The sequence below is a fragment of the Astatotilapia calliptera genome, chromosome 4, assembly GCF_900246225.1.
Source record: "Astatotilapia calliptera chromosome 4, fAstCal1.2, whole genome shotgun sequence".
NCBI lineage: Eukaryota > Metazoa > Chordata > Actinopteri > Cichliformes > Cichlidae > Astatotilapia > Astatotilapia calliptera.
The window spans coordinates 30,910,553-30,926,137 of NC_039305.1; the positions used below are offsets into that span (position 1 = coordinate 30,910,553).

A 15,585-nucleotide genomic window follows, 5' to 3' on the forward strand; every position below is an offset into this window, starting at 1 on the left:
TTTCCCAAAAGTGATGGAAACACAACGTGTGTGTGTGTGTCTGTTTGTGTGTGTGTGCGTGCGCGTGCATGGGGTTAGGGTCAAATGTTGGACATTTTGGTGTTTTATTGTTCTGTGAAATGTTTACATTGTTTATTTGTTGTGTATTTATTTGTTTATCCTTGTACTAATACAACTTATTATAGAATAACTTGGCATTTTAGTACCCTTGTCGCACAGTGTTGCCTTGAAGCAACACACCAATATCTGTTTGGGGGGGCTGGGTGTCAAATTTATGATTGATATATTATTAGGGACCCTAAAGCTCCCCCAAAATAGGGAGAAATAATTTTTTTCCCCAAAATTAAAAAGTCATGCAGTAGAGGGATAAAATAAAATAAAATAAAAATAAAATAAAGGCAAACTAAGACTGTCTCGCACTCTTTTCTTTTTGTTTTCTAGATGTTGCTTACCAGGGTCCCGTTCATGTAATTCAGAAGCTATAATTAATGAGAAAAAGGAGCGTATTATAATCACAAGTGGGCGGGTTTTCCTACACTGACAGTAGTTTTTTGAGGAGAAATTTACAGCAAAGACGTCTCACTCTGACATAAATACATTTGCCTTTGATGTATTTATGTCAAAGTGACATAAATACCCCCCCCCCCCACACACACACACACACTTCATTTCTATGTATTTTTATAACTTTGTGTCAATTTCATGTTATTTGCCATATGTCCATTATGCGTACACATTAAGGCCCATGAGCGTGTGAGAGTGCAGCATCTTTGTACATAGAGACGATCTCTGTCAGACGGCGGAGCGGTTGGGGGTTTTCAATCTGTGGCGTGCACTCTGTTGCTGGAAGAGGTGCGGTTCGTACCAGCGTCTGCGTATTAAACTTCACACGGAGAAACTGCAGAGGTACGTTTAGATTAACTTTGAAGACCACTGTTTGAACTGCGACCTTAAAAGAAAAATCTAACTTCTCAGTTTAAACTATTCTGGACATTTTCCGCGCTCTTGGCTTTTGTGAATCTCGCGGGGTGGAAGCTGGTGTCGAGCATGAATGGACCACTGTGAAGTTGAAGTGAAATGGGAGTAATGTGCACTTGCAGTATATATATATGCTAACTAACACGGTGTAGTTCACACAAGTGATCTCGGTGTGGGGTTTTAGTGGCAGCTGTTTTTGTTTGGTAGCTCACGCTCCACACTTAGAAGCGACTACAAAACAAAGTGATTGCGAGTGAGCAGGATGGCTGCACTGTTGGCATTTTCTTTACCAAGAATGGAAGGAGCTTAGCCGTATCCAGGACGGGTTGGTGGTGGGAAAGTTCCCCGATACTCAAATCTGCTATCATTATTCCCTTGTATTGATTTGGTGAGTTGGGACAAGCCCTTACACCAAACAGAACTGACTCATTGGACTTGACCTTGTGCCATGGGCGGGTGTAAATATAGAAACATACAAAGAAGAATATGCAAGACATTCCAAAACAAAGTTTGACGAAGCTAATTATGGCATCTAACTCTCAGTCTGAAAGATCGGTGGGCAAGATAATTAAGATAGTAGTTAAGTAGACTGGTAAGAGTTTAAAACCACTGTTTAAAGCACCCGTGTTTGGTGTGTGCTAGTTTAACTTCCGTGTTAAAAAGCTAGAAACAGCTTTCCTACTGGCTATACGTTACATTAAGGTAGTGTATGTTAATGCTTTCGTGTGCACGCGCGCCTCCTCGTGTGCACGCGCGCCAACGGCAGGAAAAACCAGCTTGTCTACGTTGTTCAGATGCTTCAGCAAGACAGTCCATTTCGTAGTTTTACTAACGCTACTAGAACACAAGGGCGTAGATTTGGCATGGACGGAAGGGACATGTCCCCACTAATATCCAGCGATTATTGAATTGTCTCCACCAATAATTTAAACTCTTCGAGTAAAGAAAAACAAACCCGATAGAAAGAAAAAAACATCTGTCGACGTCTCATTCACACAGGACTGGAATCCTATAGGAATTTACAGAGGTCATTTAGAAAAGGTGCAATGGCTTGTAGCTAGTCGAAGTGTGCAAAGCCAGTGAAAGGTCAAGTGTCCGTTTCACCTGTTTCTGGTTACATAGGTGGGGGGAGAAGTGTAGTTGTTTAGTTTAAACATAAGTGGTGGAAAACATCTGTCGTGGCTTTCACTGATGACAGACTACCTCGTTTAGAGTATAGATGGCACGATACCACTTTTTTATGTCCGATACCGATATCATAAATTCGGATATCTGCCGATACCGATATCATAAATTCGGATATCTGCCGATACCGATATGAATCCAATATAGTGTTTTTTAATCAATAAAACAGTTTTTTTTAATATCTTGCTGCTTTTTGTATAAGTTCATACTCAAGTTTAAAACCCCCCACTAAAGCTATTCTTTTATACCTGTATGTTTAAAAAAAAAATACACTGCAGCCAAAATATTTCATAGTTCAGCAAAACTGATCAACCTAATAAACTTAAACCTGCTCCATCCTCCCTATTCTGGTATTTTAAAGAGTAAGCAACCTAACTAATAGGGCTTTAAAACTCCCAGCAAAAAAAATAAAAATAAAATAGGGAACCACCCACCCTCCACCTCATGATGCTTAATTGACGTAATCAACTGTAATTTGATGCAGTGTGTAAAAAAAAAAAAAAAAAAAAGCACAGAAATAAATTATTTTTCAATAAATATTAAATAGATTCAACATCTTTCTTCAACAGAACTGCAGACTGCACAGATGGTTCCCTCCCAAAGGAAAAAGTACTATAGCTTACTAGGGTATATTAGACCTAATAGTTACTATATACAGTAATGGACTTCTATACATTTTACATCAGATTAAAACTTTGGGTGTAAGATTCAGATAATTATTTATTAAAAGCTCGACATTTTAAATGAGAATAAGAAAGAAAAGTATGTCTTTGTGCCCCCTTTTCCCTTTTCACTGGTCCGACGTGCTACGGTTATGAGCCGAGTTATGCTGTGTCGCAAGTTTTGTGAGGTGCTTTTTTGATATTTAATGGATCGGATTACATTTTTTTGTTTCTCTCCAATATCCGATCCAGTGATTTACGCTAGTTTCGGACCGATACGTAATATCGGATCGGTCCATCTCTAGTTTAGAGTATAAATATATTGCCACAAGTTGCCGGCAGCAGCATTATAGTGACACAGCATAAGTCAAATATAAGCACAAAAGCATCCCAAGTGATGTTTTTCCTGGAAATTCCAAGTGAAGTGTGTAACTGCTTGACAGTAAAGCAGTTTAACAGTGTAACTACAAAAACAGTGCAAGGTTATAAAACAGTTGGTGCCCTGGGTAAAATGTAAATGAAAACAGACTGCAAAGATTTGCAAATTTCATGCACCCATATTTTATTTGGAGTTGAACAGAGAAAATGCATCAAATGTTTGAACTGACAAAATGAATGCTCACAAAAAAAAATTTGTGATTTGCAGCTTGCACATCTGCTTCCATCCAAATGACATAATTTACAGGGAAAGCCTGGCATATTTCAGCAAAACATTTCTAAACCACGCACTGCACTTATTACAACAGCATGGCATTTTAGTAAATTAGTCCGGCTGCTGAATGGCTTGCGGTCCAGACTTTTCACATTTGAAGTATCATGAAAGACAAATGGTGACTAAAGAAGACCCAGAACTGCTGAGCTGCTACTAGAGCTGGCTCAAGAGTTAGGAGTTCGCCTTGTAATCGGAAGGTTGCCGGTTCGAGCCCTGGCTTGGACAGTCTCGGTCGTTGTGTCCTTGGGCAAGACACTTCACCTGTTGCCTACTGGTGGTGGTCAGAGGGCCCGGTGGCGCCAGTGTCCGGCAGCCTCGCCTCTGTCAGTGCGCCCCAGGGTGGCTGTGGTTACAATGTAGCTTGCCATCACCAGTGTGCGAATGTGTGTGTGAATGGGTGGATGACTGGATATGTAAAGCGCTTTGGGGTCCTTAGGGACTAGTAAAGCGCTATATAAATACAGGCCATTTACCATTACCATTTACCATTTAGAGCTGGGCGATATGACGATATATATCGTGTGGACGATAGAAAAGTGTCTATCGTGCCATTTGTCTTCTATCGTTTCTAACCTAATTTTATAAATTATTACATAAAATATGTCATTAACCGGTCGGAGTGGGCACGCTCCGTTTTGCCTAATTATTTTTAAATCCCTGTATAACTGGAACCATGTAAGCTAGGGCAATAATTTTTTTTGCATATGAAACCGGAGGAGTTGTACTTACATCTTGGGGCGATTGTGGAGTTCGCCTTGTAATTGGAAGGTTGCCGGTTCGAGCCCCGGCTTGGACAGTCTCGGTCGTTGTGTCCTTGGGCAATACTCTTCACCCGTTGCCTACTGGTGGTGGTCAGAGGGCCCGGTGGCGCCAGTGTCCGGCAGCCTCGCCTCTGTCAGTGCGCCCCAGGGTGGCTGTGGCTACAATGTAGCTGCCATCACCAGTGTGTGAATGTGTGGATGACTGAATGTGTAAAGTGCTTTGGGGTCCTTAGGGACTAGAAAAGCGCTATACAAATACAGACCATTTAAATCTTATGCTACCAGCTTGTCCTCGGTCACGGTTTCCTTCCACATATAGCTTTGCAAAAATTGCATAAAAAGCACTTGCAGCAACAAAAACATAATATTCCAGAAACACGCTTTGCCGAACAACTTTTCATAACACTTCCTATGTTGGAAGTGTTGTTGTTGGTCAGCGCGAACTATCGCATGTCCGCCATTACCTGCCCGGAACCGGAAGTGACGTCATTTTCGCGGAAAATGTAGTTTTTTGTTTGTTTGTTTTTTTTACCTTCAGGGCCTTATAAGCCTATACTGGTGTTTTTAAAAGTTATGTTTGACTTTATGCGTTTCTGTATCATTTCTGGGATGCTTAGAACTCAAATTACACTGTTGAAAATCGTTTATTTTGATGCACATGCTGTTTTTTTGCAGCAAGTTGGGAAAAGAAAAACTATAGCCAGCCGAAGATATAGCAGTCTTTCACACAAGGCTCTTATGAGAAAACGTCCAAGCGCCATAAACAAACCACAGGAGCCGTCTCGCATTACATTTGTAAATTCATGGCCCCTGTTTATGTAGTTGAGAAGGACAGCTTTCATGACCTCGTCAAAGTCCTTGATCTGAGGTACGTTATGCCCGGTCATAAGCACTTCAGTAAAGTCGAGTTGCCTCGCTTATATGACGCATGCCGGGCCAAAGAAGAGAAGGATGTTTGCAGTGTTGTGCATTATGCTTTGACGACTGACCTATGGACGAGCAGAGATGCGCAGTCCTACATGAGCATAACCATCCATTTCATTAACAATGACTCCACCCTCTGCGCTCGCTGTTTACAGACTGCATACTTTCCATATGACCACAGGTCAGGTGGTATATTGTGATATATATCGTTATCGTGATATAAAATAATTCATATCGTGATAAATATTTTTTCCATATCGCCCAACACTAGCTGCTACAAACCGATATCGGACAAGTTATTAAGTTAGTCAGCAAATACACATACAAAATATTGTCAGTTGAAGATTAAAGCACCTACCAATATTTATTTTTTTCTCACAAGTTATTATTTAAGCAAGACTGAACCTCTGTACTAATGAAATCCAGCACTGTGGGGCTTTTAAACAAGGCAGTTAAACCTTGTTTGGGTTCACAAGTTATGGTTATGGAGGAATCCAGATCATTCATCCGTCCTCCCGAGAACACAACAGTTCTGTGTCCTCGGGCAAAGTTTCAGCAACTGCGTTCATTGTGAGACAGTGTCTGCTTGTCCACATCCACCCCTCCCACGTTCACACACACCAGCAGAGAAATAGTTGTTGGAAGTGAGAAATGTGTGGCAATCAGTTGCTTGGCTGCGCAGCGAGAAGAGGAAGCAATAACACAAACACGCTCCCTGCAACGTGACTTCAAAGATTGTGTGTTGCCTGCTTTCTGTAACTTCATGGGTGTTGGATCACCATCTTTTACTTGAAACTTTGTTAGTCTGCATGTGGCCCCTCTAGGCTCTTCTCCTGCCCCTCAACGGAACCCTTACTCCAAAAAAACATCAGAGAAACCAGTGATGTCATTCAATGTTCCGCTAACAAGGAGCAGCGGTGACTCAGAGTATTTAGTCAGTCCTCCAGTGAAACTGCCTGTCAGACTCGTGTTCCTCCTGTTAAACCTGGTCTGTCTGTCTGCTGCTGAAGGCACGATGGTATTTGCTCAGACTTGCCAAATCCTGGTCAGAAATTTAAGTCTGATAGGAAAAAGGATGAGTTATATGCAATTATACAAGCCAAAATCTAGCTTGTTCCAGAAATGCCACTGAAGTTATTAAATGTGTTGCGTGGAGCTCACTGAGGATGAGACGTGTCGGCGTGGTGGCTGCTGTTTACACAGTTCAGTGTTGAAACAGACTGTGCAACTGCAGGTTTAGTCAAACAGCAAGCAGCATGTACTCTGTGTGCATGGGGCTGCCGTGAGACAACGACATTCCAATGATTCATTAAATTAGTGTAACAATATCGTGCAGAGAGCTACGTTGAGGCTTATCAAATTGGCTGTTCATTCATAAAGCAAGCCAAAAATTTACAGGTTATGAAATTCTTCTCCACAATCACAGTCAAAGTCATGATGGTTTCCTGGCTGCAGAGATCGAGTTTAGTTTTGGATCAGATAAGAAGTAAACAAAACACCGCTTCCTCTTGGTGTTCACATTTGTGCTTGTGTTTCCATAGAAATGGCAGAGGCCCACCAGGCAGTGGCATTCCAGTTCACCATAACACCAGAGGGCATCGATCTGCAGCTGTCCTACCAGGCGCTGAACCAGATCTACCTGTCTGGAGTACGATCCTGGAAGAAGCGAGTCAGCCGCGTGAGGGTGAGCATCACAACCCCAGACTAATCAGGCTGTGTACGATTTATTTTTAAAAAAAAAGTTGTTTACTGTTCATTTAAAGCATTTATTTCATTAGAATGTTCAAAATGCAAAATTGTACTAGTGGGGGGGGGGACAAAGGTATGAGAATCCCATAAATGTTTAATGCTTGGAGGAGACTCCAGGTGGAATGGGTGGCACATATAGAACGCCAGGACTGCCATAATGAATTAATTAAATACACCATTAAATAATTAATTAAATGTGGCAATAGTTAATTAAAATTGGAATTAATTAATTAAATAAATAGTTATGACACATGTAATTAATTAATTATTGACACATTTAATTAATTATTGACACATTTAATTAATTATTTAATGATATATTTATTTATTTCATTTTGGCAGTCCTGGCGCCTGGCTCTCATCATGAAATAATTTTATCTGTCAGCCTCACCCATCAAACTCAGGAGGCGGGGTTAACGCTGCCCATGCAGCTTCTCTAACATTTGATTGGTTGCCGTGCAAAGTAAGTCAAAACAGGTCGATCCTAGATAATCGATTGCTTGTGTAGACTTGGGGCAGCCAGGTATCCCAGAATGCAGATCAAATCACAGGCAGCAATGGTGGTGGTGTAGTTTTAAAATACCCCGTTTTTCTGTCACCAGCTACACTTTTAACAGTGTTTTAGCCGCGAATGTCGCGCCGTATGTCTGGTCAGGTTGTCAACATAGAACATGTTTGCAAAAGTGCTCAGATGTTTTCAGAGATTTCACTAGCTCTGCTAACAGTTAGCATGCAGAGTGCACCCAGGGGGTTACGTTAACCGGTTTGTTTACATATTCCACTCTCCGTGTTCCACATGTTGCATTCGCAGATTCTCATTTTCACCGAACGATCGTCTCTTTCCGCCTGGTCTTGTGTCTCTGTGCTTCTGTAACATAAAGAACGAGCTGACATTTTTCTCACGAAACCAGCGATCAGCTCAACAGACCCTCAGTTTACCTGCATGCATCCTCCTCCTCATCTGTCAGCTGTTTAACACCTGCTGCTAATTCAAGAAACACGCCTACGTTACCTGGTGATAGTCACAGTTTAACTGGGCAGCCGGTGCTCAATATAAAGCAATGTCAGCGCATTTTTCTGCACAAGATAAGTAAATATAGTGTTTTCCCCGAGCGCAGAGCTGCTGGAGCTCGTTTCCTTACAGAGCACTTTATAGGCGAACAGCTTCATCAGCGGCTGATGTCCAATCACCGGCACACAGCTTTGAAACCTCAGCTGAGTTTTAGCTCTCAGTGGTTAAACGCTGGACTTCATTCACTCAGGTTCTGTCTGTCGGGTCACGTTTACTTCGCTGTTTTATTTACAACTGAGCAAATCGGTTTGGCTGAGGTTAAAGTTACGTTTCATAACTGCATAGTTTCACAGACGTTTAATGGTTCACTGGCACATGTGTTAGACTGAACTATTCGTTTTTCTTTATCTGGTGTGTTTTGGATTTAACAGTGAATTCTGAGATTAAACTGACTTTTAAAATGTTTTTATACAAAGAGAAGGCACATTTCCACCAAGAGGAGCAGAGTTTGCAACAGCATGTTCATCATGAAGTCTGCAACCTGGACAGAAATATTATATCATCTGTTTTTTAATAGTTATTCAACTGTATTCTAAGCACCAGCTGTCTGTTAGAATGTGATTTTTTTCTCTCTCTCTGTTGGCAGAGGTATAAAAATGCGCAGGAAAATCTGACGTGCATGGCAAACTTCACCGACGATATTTAGGGAGGAATAAACACACATCAGCCTTCGGCCATTTTGATGAATGCATACGCCCCCTAGAGCGCACTGACTTTATTAACAGCCACACAAATGCAAACCACACATCAAACATAAATGAACCATTTGTCTGTCTCCATAATTGAGAGCATTTTCTCTTCTTATGTCAACACTCTCTCTCTCTCTCTTTTTTTTTTTTGCTTTTTCGGTCATGTTATGTTTACCTGTCAAAGGCTTGTTACAAACTATGAAACACATCGTGCAGACTTCTGGATGTTAGAAGAAAACTAATACCGCTCATGAAGGAGACTAAAGGCAGGAAGGTGTCCTGTAAAACTAAACATGTTAATAGGACCTCCCTATTTATATCATAGTTTATGATATAGCACGTGTATTTCAGTAATAGCCTGCTGATTTCAGTGTAGTGGTGAACAGTCGCACAGCTCACGTAGGCGTTATCTGTGATACTCCTTAACTATAATTTATCCAAGTTAACTTCAGTTGACCATTCAGACGGTTCTTTTGCAATGAAAAACATAAACACCCATGCTGCCGGTAGGTTTCCTCAGTGCCAGCTGTTAACATTATAGCTGCTTATGCAGTAACCATGGTAACCACGGACTCTGAGCGGCTGGATCGACGGAGGTCAGACAACAATTTTACATGTATGATCTTAAAACAGGACACAGCCACTATACGTGCTGGCCTCATATCAAATGTGAAGGCAGACTGAGTCTATGTTTGACGTTTTTTATATCTAATCTTCCTTTTCAAACATTTAAACAGCAGCGAGTCTGCAGCTGAGGGAATACAAATTCAAATTGTCGGAACAGGTTTGCTCGTTTCTTGGATTCATTTGGTGATTTATTAAATGTATAACTGTTATTCTAATCTGCTGCTGAGTCTCTTACACTTTTCTTTATGCTGTATATTTTCACGTCTCTGGAATGGTTGGCAGTTAGATAGTCAGCTGGGAAACTTTGTGTTAACTCATGGAGCTGAGGATATCGTGGATATGCTGACCTCGCTGCGTGGTGTACAGAGCGAGGTCAGCATGATTAATATTCACAATAAAAATATTAGCCGAACATCATGAAGTCTGTATGTGTTTCATAGTGTCGAACAACCTTTGTACAGTTAAAGCCAGCAGTTACTACATGACGGAAACACCAACTTTATCTCTTTTATGTGTTTATACACAGGTCACGCTGATTACTGAACAAAAACCCAAAGATCAGATGTTAAACAGATTTATTTGCTCTCTCTCCTCCTTAAACATGTTTTTAATGTTAGTTATAATTCAGAATTGGCGACTGAAACACGTAGGACACATAAGAACATCAGGAAATAAAACAGCGATAAATATAACCTCAGTAAAAGAAGTCAGCGGGGGTTACTACAGCTGTGTACCGGGGCCTGCGCTTTGTCGGTGGGATTGCTTGCGAGGCGAGCGGGTCTATCCCACGCTTTGCCGTGAGACTGGGCAGACATCTCCGAAATCATCGAAACACTTTTGCAAAGAGGCTGTATCTTGACAAACCGACCAGACACATGAAGATTAAACCACTACATTCTCGGCTAAAAAAATATTAAAACGGTATTTGGTGACACACAAACAGGGTTTTTCAAAGCTCAGTTCTGTTAGCTTCCACATGCCGGTTGTTGTGTGCTAGAAACAATGGCCACCAGGCCAAAGCAATGGTTTTGACTCGATCAGCGTTAACCCCGCCCCCTGAGTTTGATGGGTGAGGCTGACAGATAAAATTATTTCATGATGAGAGCCAGGCGCCAGGACTGCCAAAATGAAATAAATAAATATATCATTAAATAATTAATTAAATGTGTCAATAATTAATTAATTACATGTGTCATAACTATTTATTTAATGAATTAATTCCAATTTTAATTAATTATTGCCACATTTAATTAATTATTTAATGGTGTATTTAATTAATTCATTATTGCAGTCCTGGCGCTCCATAGGCACATGCTGTCACTGTGATCGTGGTTAAATCACCTAGAGATGGCACGATACCACTTTTTTATGTTCGATACCGATATCATAAATTTGGATACCGGCCGATCCCGATCTGAATCCGATATAGTGTTTTTTAATCAATAAAACAGTTTTTTTTAAAACATCTTGCTGCATTTTGTATAAGTTCAAACTGAAGTTTAAAAAAAACACTTAAGCTATTCTGTTATACCTGTATGCAAAAAATACACTGCACCCAAAATATTTCATAGTTCATCACTGATCAATCTAATAAACTTAAACCTGCTCCATCCTCCCTATTCTGGTATTTTAAAGAGTAAGCAACCTAACTAATAGGGTTGCAAACTCCCAGCAAAACAAAAAAAAAACAGGGAACCACCCCCACCCCCACCTCATGATGCTTAATCAACGTAATCAACTTTAATTTGATGCAGTTTAAAAAAAAATGCAAAAAAATAAATTATTTTTCAAGAATAATTAAGTACCGTATTTCCCGGACTACAGAGCGCACCTGAATATTAGCCGCACAAGCTAAAATCAGGGGAAAATCCTGTTTTGTACATACATTAGCCGCACCTGACTAAAAGCCGCAGGTGTTTCAATGTTGACTCATCATATGTAAGAGAATATGCACAAAGGGAATTGTCAAGAAAGAGACGGCTGTTTGGAGAAATCACTTTTATTAATATTGTGAAAAACAAGTTATGGGTACATATTTGCATAACTTTTTATGCAAAGTACAAGTAGCGGTAATTACAAGTACGAAACATGTACTGTGCTTCATAAATGAGTAACAAATGTAGTACATAACAGTAACCTACAGCACACCAGAAAAATAGATTCGGCCTACCTTTTAGGCTCAGGTGCAGTGACACGGCTTCAACAAGAAGAAAAGTCAGTCCTTCACCACCATCTTCCTCTTCTTCCTGCGCACTAAAACCACCAAAGTCCTCTCCTCCAGTGTCGGAAACGAACAGGCTCAGGGTGGATTCGTCATCCACTCTCCGCTTCTCTCCTTCGTTGTCACTTTCAAAACCAACCAAAGAAATCCTCGTTGTCAGAGTCAGAGTCAAACACCCTCTGAAGGGCCGTGGCGGTGTCCTCCTCTCCATCATGCAACAGTCCAGCCCTTCGAAATCCGTTGGTGATCGTGGATGTTTTCACACTTTTCCACGCTGTCAGATTCCATCGGTGGAGTTGAGCATAACTTGCTTTTCGCAAGTTTATCGCCGCTCGTCATCCACGTCTCCCGCTGAACGCGTAGCGCTGCTTTGAAGTTTGTTTTTCGCGCTACTTCGTATGGCACTATGTTTCCTGGCGGATGGACATGTGACCAACACACCACTCTTGAACCCCGATACTGTGTGTCTGATCACATGCCCTTCCGCCAGGCAACGTAGTGCTGTACAACAGCGGAACAAATCTTACGATATGACAAAAATCATGGACAATCCATAGAAAAGCCGCACCTGACTAAAAGCCGCAGGGTTCAAAGCTTGTGCAAAAAGTAGCGGCTTATAGCCCGACAATTACGGTGGAGTCAACATCTTTCTTCAACAGAATTGCAGACTGCACAGATGGTTCCCAAAGGAAAAAGTACTATAGCTTACTAGGGTATATGAGGCTACGTTCACACTGCAGGTCTTGATGCTCAATTCCGATTTTTTGATCAAATCCGATTTTTTTGTCTGCTCGTTCACACTACAAATAAAATGCGACAGCAAACGCGCTCTAGTGTGAACGCTCAAAGCGGCCGCATGCGCAAAAGAAGATGTCACACACAACGCGCTCTGTTTAGACCCAGAACAAACTATATTGTTTGACTGATGGCCTTAATATAAAGACTTCGGACTTCACGTTTCCCAATTTTTGCTTTAAGTTATTTTGTTATTTACATAATAATGTAAATAACCTAATAATGATCCTTATTGCTGTTTTAGAGGAGCGCTGCTTCAAAGGATAGCTGCAGATTTCTGTCAGAATCTGCAGATTATACAGTACAAAGAAAATGTTCACGTTGTCTTCCCAACAGTTTCACTAACATCTACACTGGATGGCCAGGAAGCGTTCACGATGTCTTCTCCAGCGCTGATAATTGGCGTCTGTCTTGTGTCAGTGACGTAAAAAATGGATTTAATGCGACTTGACCGTTCAAACAGCAGTCGCTTTCTAAAACATCGGATATGTATCGGATTCAGTACCACATACGAAAGTGACCCAGATCGGATTTGAAAATATCGGATTTGCGCCGTTCACACTGTCATAGCATGATCGGATATGAATAATAATAATAATGGATTGCATTTATATAACGCTTTTCAAGGCACCCAAAGCGCTTTACAATGCCACTATTCATTCACTCTAACATTCACACACTGGTGGAGGCAGCTACAGTTGTAGCCACAGCTGCCCTGGGGCAGACTCTAGGGTAAAGTATCTTGCCCAAGGACACAACGACCAGGACAGAGAGCCCGGGGATCGAACCGCGACCTTCCGGTTACAGATGCGATTCCCAAACCCCTGAGCCACGGTCGCATAGGGTCAAAAAAATCAGATTTGATGCGCTTTCGCCTGCAGTGTGAACGTAGCCTTAGACTTAACAGTTACTATATACAGTAATGGACTTCTATACATTTCACATCAGATTAAAACTTTGGTTGTAAGAGTCAGATAATTATTTATTAAAAGCTCGACATTTTAAATGAGAATAAGAAAGAAAAGTATGTCTTTGTGCCCCCTTTTCCCTGTTCATGCCCTATCAGCCCCCCTGGCTAAACTTTGCTAGATCCGCCCCTGCACAGTTACCAGCGTCAGCTACGTAGAAAAAGATCCTGGTGTAGAAAGTAATAATAAATACATTCTAACAACAGCTGATCAAGCTTAAACCTGCTGCTGTCTTGCATGCCACAGCCGCTCTATCACGTGAGCACACTGCTCCGACGTGCTACGAGCTGAGTTACGCCGTGTCGAAAGTTTTGTGAGGTGCTTTTTTGATATTTAATGGATCGGATTACATTTTTTATTTCTCTCCGATATCCGATCCAGTGATTTACGTCAGTATCAGACCGATACCGATACGTAATATCGGATCTGTCCATCTCTAAAATCAGCTGTGCAGGAGCTGAGGTAACAAAGTGCTTTAAAGAAAGTCTCATATCAGGCGAAATGTTTCTTCCTGCTTGATAAAGGGTTTCAGCTTTAAACACTACAGTGCACCTGCAGTCTCACTATGGACTCATGCTCCTGAAACACCTGCAGGATGTGCTTTGATGCTGCTGTGAAACCTGTCTGTATCTGTAAGCATTAATAAGAGAAAAATATTTTAGTTAACTGAAATGAAAATAAAACCTAGACTTTGGACTTTTTATTGTAATATCTCTACTGATTTGTGCCTGATGGATTTATCAGCTGGGCCAAAACATCTATCAATGTTAGCTATTTGCAGATATATTGGTATTGGCGTTTATATCAGCCAATAAATGAAAACGAAAAGGAAAGCAGAAACGGGAGAAACGCCCTTCAACCATGTTGGGTTTGATGTTGCAGAGTTTGCAGCTTCCCTGCTGGCAGCACCACCGCTGTAATGATATCGACTGATTCAGTTTTAAGCTTTTGTTCAGCAACCAAAATCCAGAGAAGGCCTGTGTGTGTTGAGCTTCATCAGTAATGCAAACAAACAGGTTAAATGTTGTTAATTGTCCTGTCATAATGTCTGTTTTTCAAAATTATTACTTTTCACTGACAGTTATTGTGGTATACTTGGAATACCATTAATCAGGAAGGGAATGCCTTCATTGTTACTTTTTTTTTTGTCAATATAAGATTTGTTAACATTTCAGCTGCAAGAGGATTACTATTATTTCACAATCACTGACGTGCTTCACGTGTGGTCACGTGGTTTTATACTGCTACACATCAGAAGTCTGTATGCAGTTGAACGTTGACTAAATTTCAGTGTTTCCGCCAAATCGGCACTCTCTACTTGTTGTTACCTTTGTGAGAAGTAGGCGGGTCATTCGTGTCCAGGATGGGGCTGACTGCACATGGCAGTATTACGTGGTCTACCTGGGTAACCCTGGTATGATGTTTGCCCTTCTGGGTGACAGCTGTTAATATTTGCATCACCACTTGTGGGAAGTCATTATGTTCAGTAACAATCTCTTTGTAACCTTCAGTGTTTGTTGGTGAGTGTATGAAATCAAATGAGGCCAAACACAGTTGAAACCCATAAATGTTTCCCCACTCATGATTAGAACATTAAGAAACACATCAGTGTCATGTTTGGCTTTAGAGCAAAGTTTATAAAAATGATCTGAAACGACACAGCTGTGAAACCAGGTGTGCTGGATCATATTCACATCTGTAATGCGTTCCTTATTAAAGCTGCTAATGGAAGATGGTTTTTCACCTCTGAAGGTCTGACCTGCACTTTGTTTCAGAGCCACCGCTGAATAATCCCAATGCCTGTTTCTTTTTCTCTGCTAACAGAACAGTCTGATTAAAGGAGTGTACCCCGCCAGCCCGTCATCCTGGCTCTTCGTTGCCATAGGAATCCTGGCCACCATGTACATGCAGTCGGATCCCAGCATGGGGCTCATCACCAAGATACAGCAGCACCTGCCGCTAAGGTACACAACGGCAATGTCAGTGGCAAAGTTCTTTAAATGGGCAAAATGATTTGATAATGCAAAGTAGACAAATTAGACCATAATTGTGTCGTTGTTGGGTTTTGTTTTAATCAAAGTAGCAAATCTGAAGGTGCAAAAATAGGTGAGCACATGGAATCATAATTTAGCTTTATCAGGGTAAACTCTGCTCTTATCTCGTCTGCTGTGGGTGACGACAGGGACGAAGTGTATGTATGTGTGTGCGTGCAGCAGAGAATGATGAAGCTACCATGATTGGT

At 41.2% G+C, this 15,585-nt stretch overlaps 1 protein-coding gene across 1 annotated transcript in view; it reads left to right on the forward strand.

The window, feature by feature from the left end:
- Nucleotides 1–786: 786 nt before the first annotated feature.
- Nucleotides 787–15,585, forward strand: part of LOC113021424 (carnitine O-palmitoyltransferase 1, liver isoform-like) — a 58,819-nt gene continuing 44,020 nt past the window's right edge. The window contains exons 1-3 of the mRNA XM_026166078.1: nt 787–906; nt 6,764–6,906; nt 15,168–15,307. Coding sequence (XP_026021863.1) covers nt 6,766–6,906; nt 15,168–15,307 — 281 coding nt within the window. The 5' untranslated portion in view covers nt 787–906; nt 6,764–6,765. The remainder of the gene's footprint in view (nt 907–6,763; nt 6,907–15,167; nt 15,308–15,585) is intronic.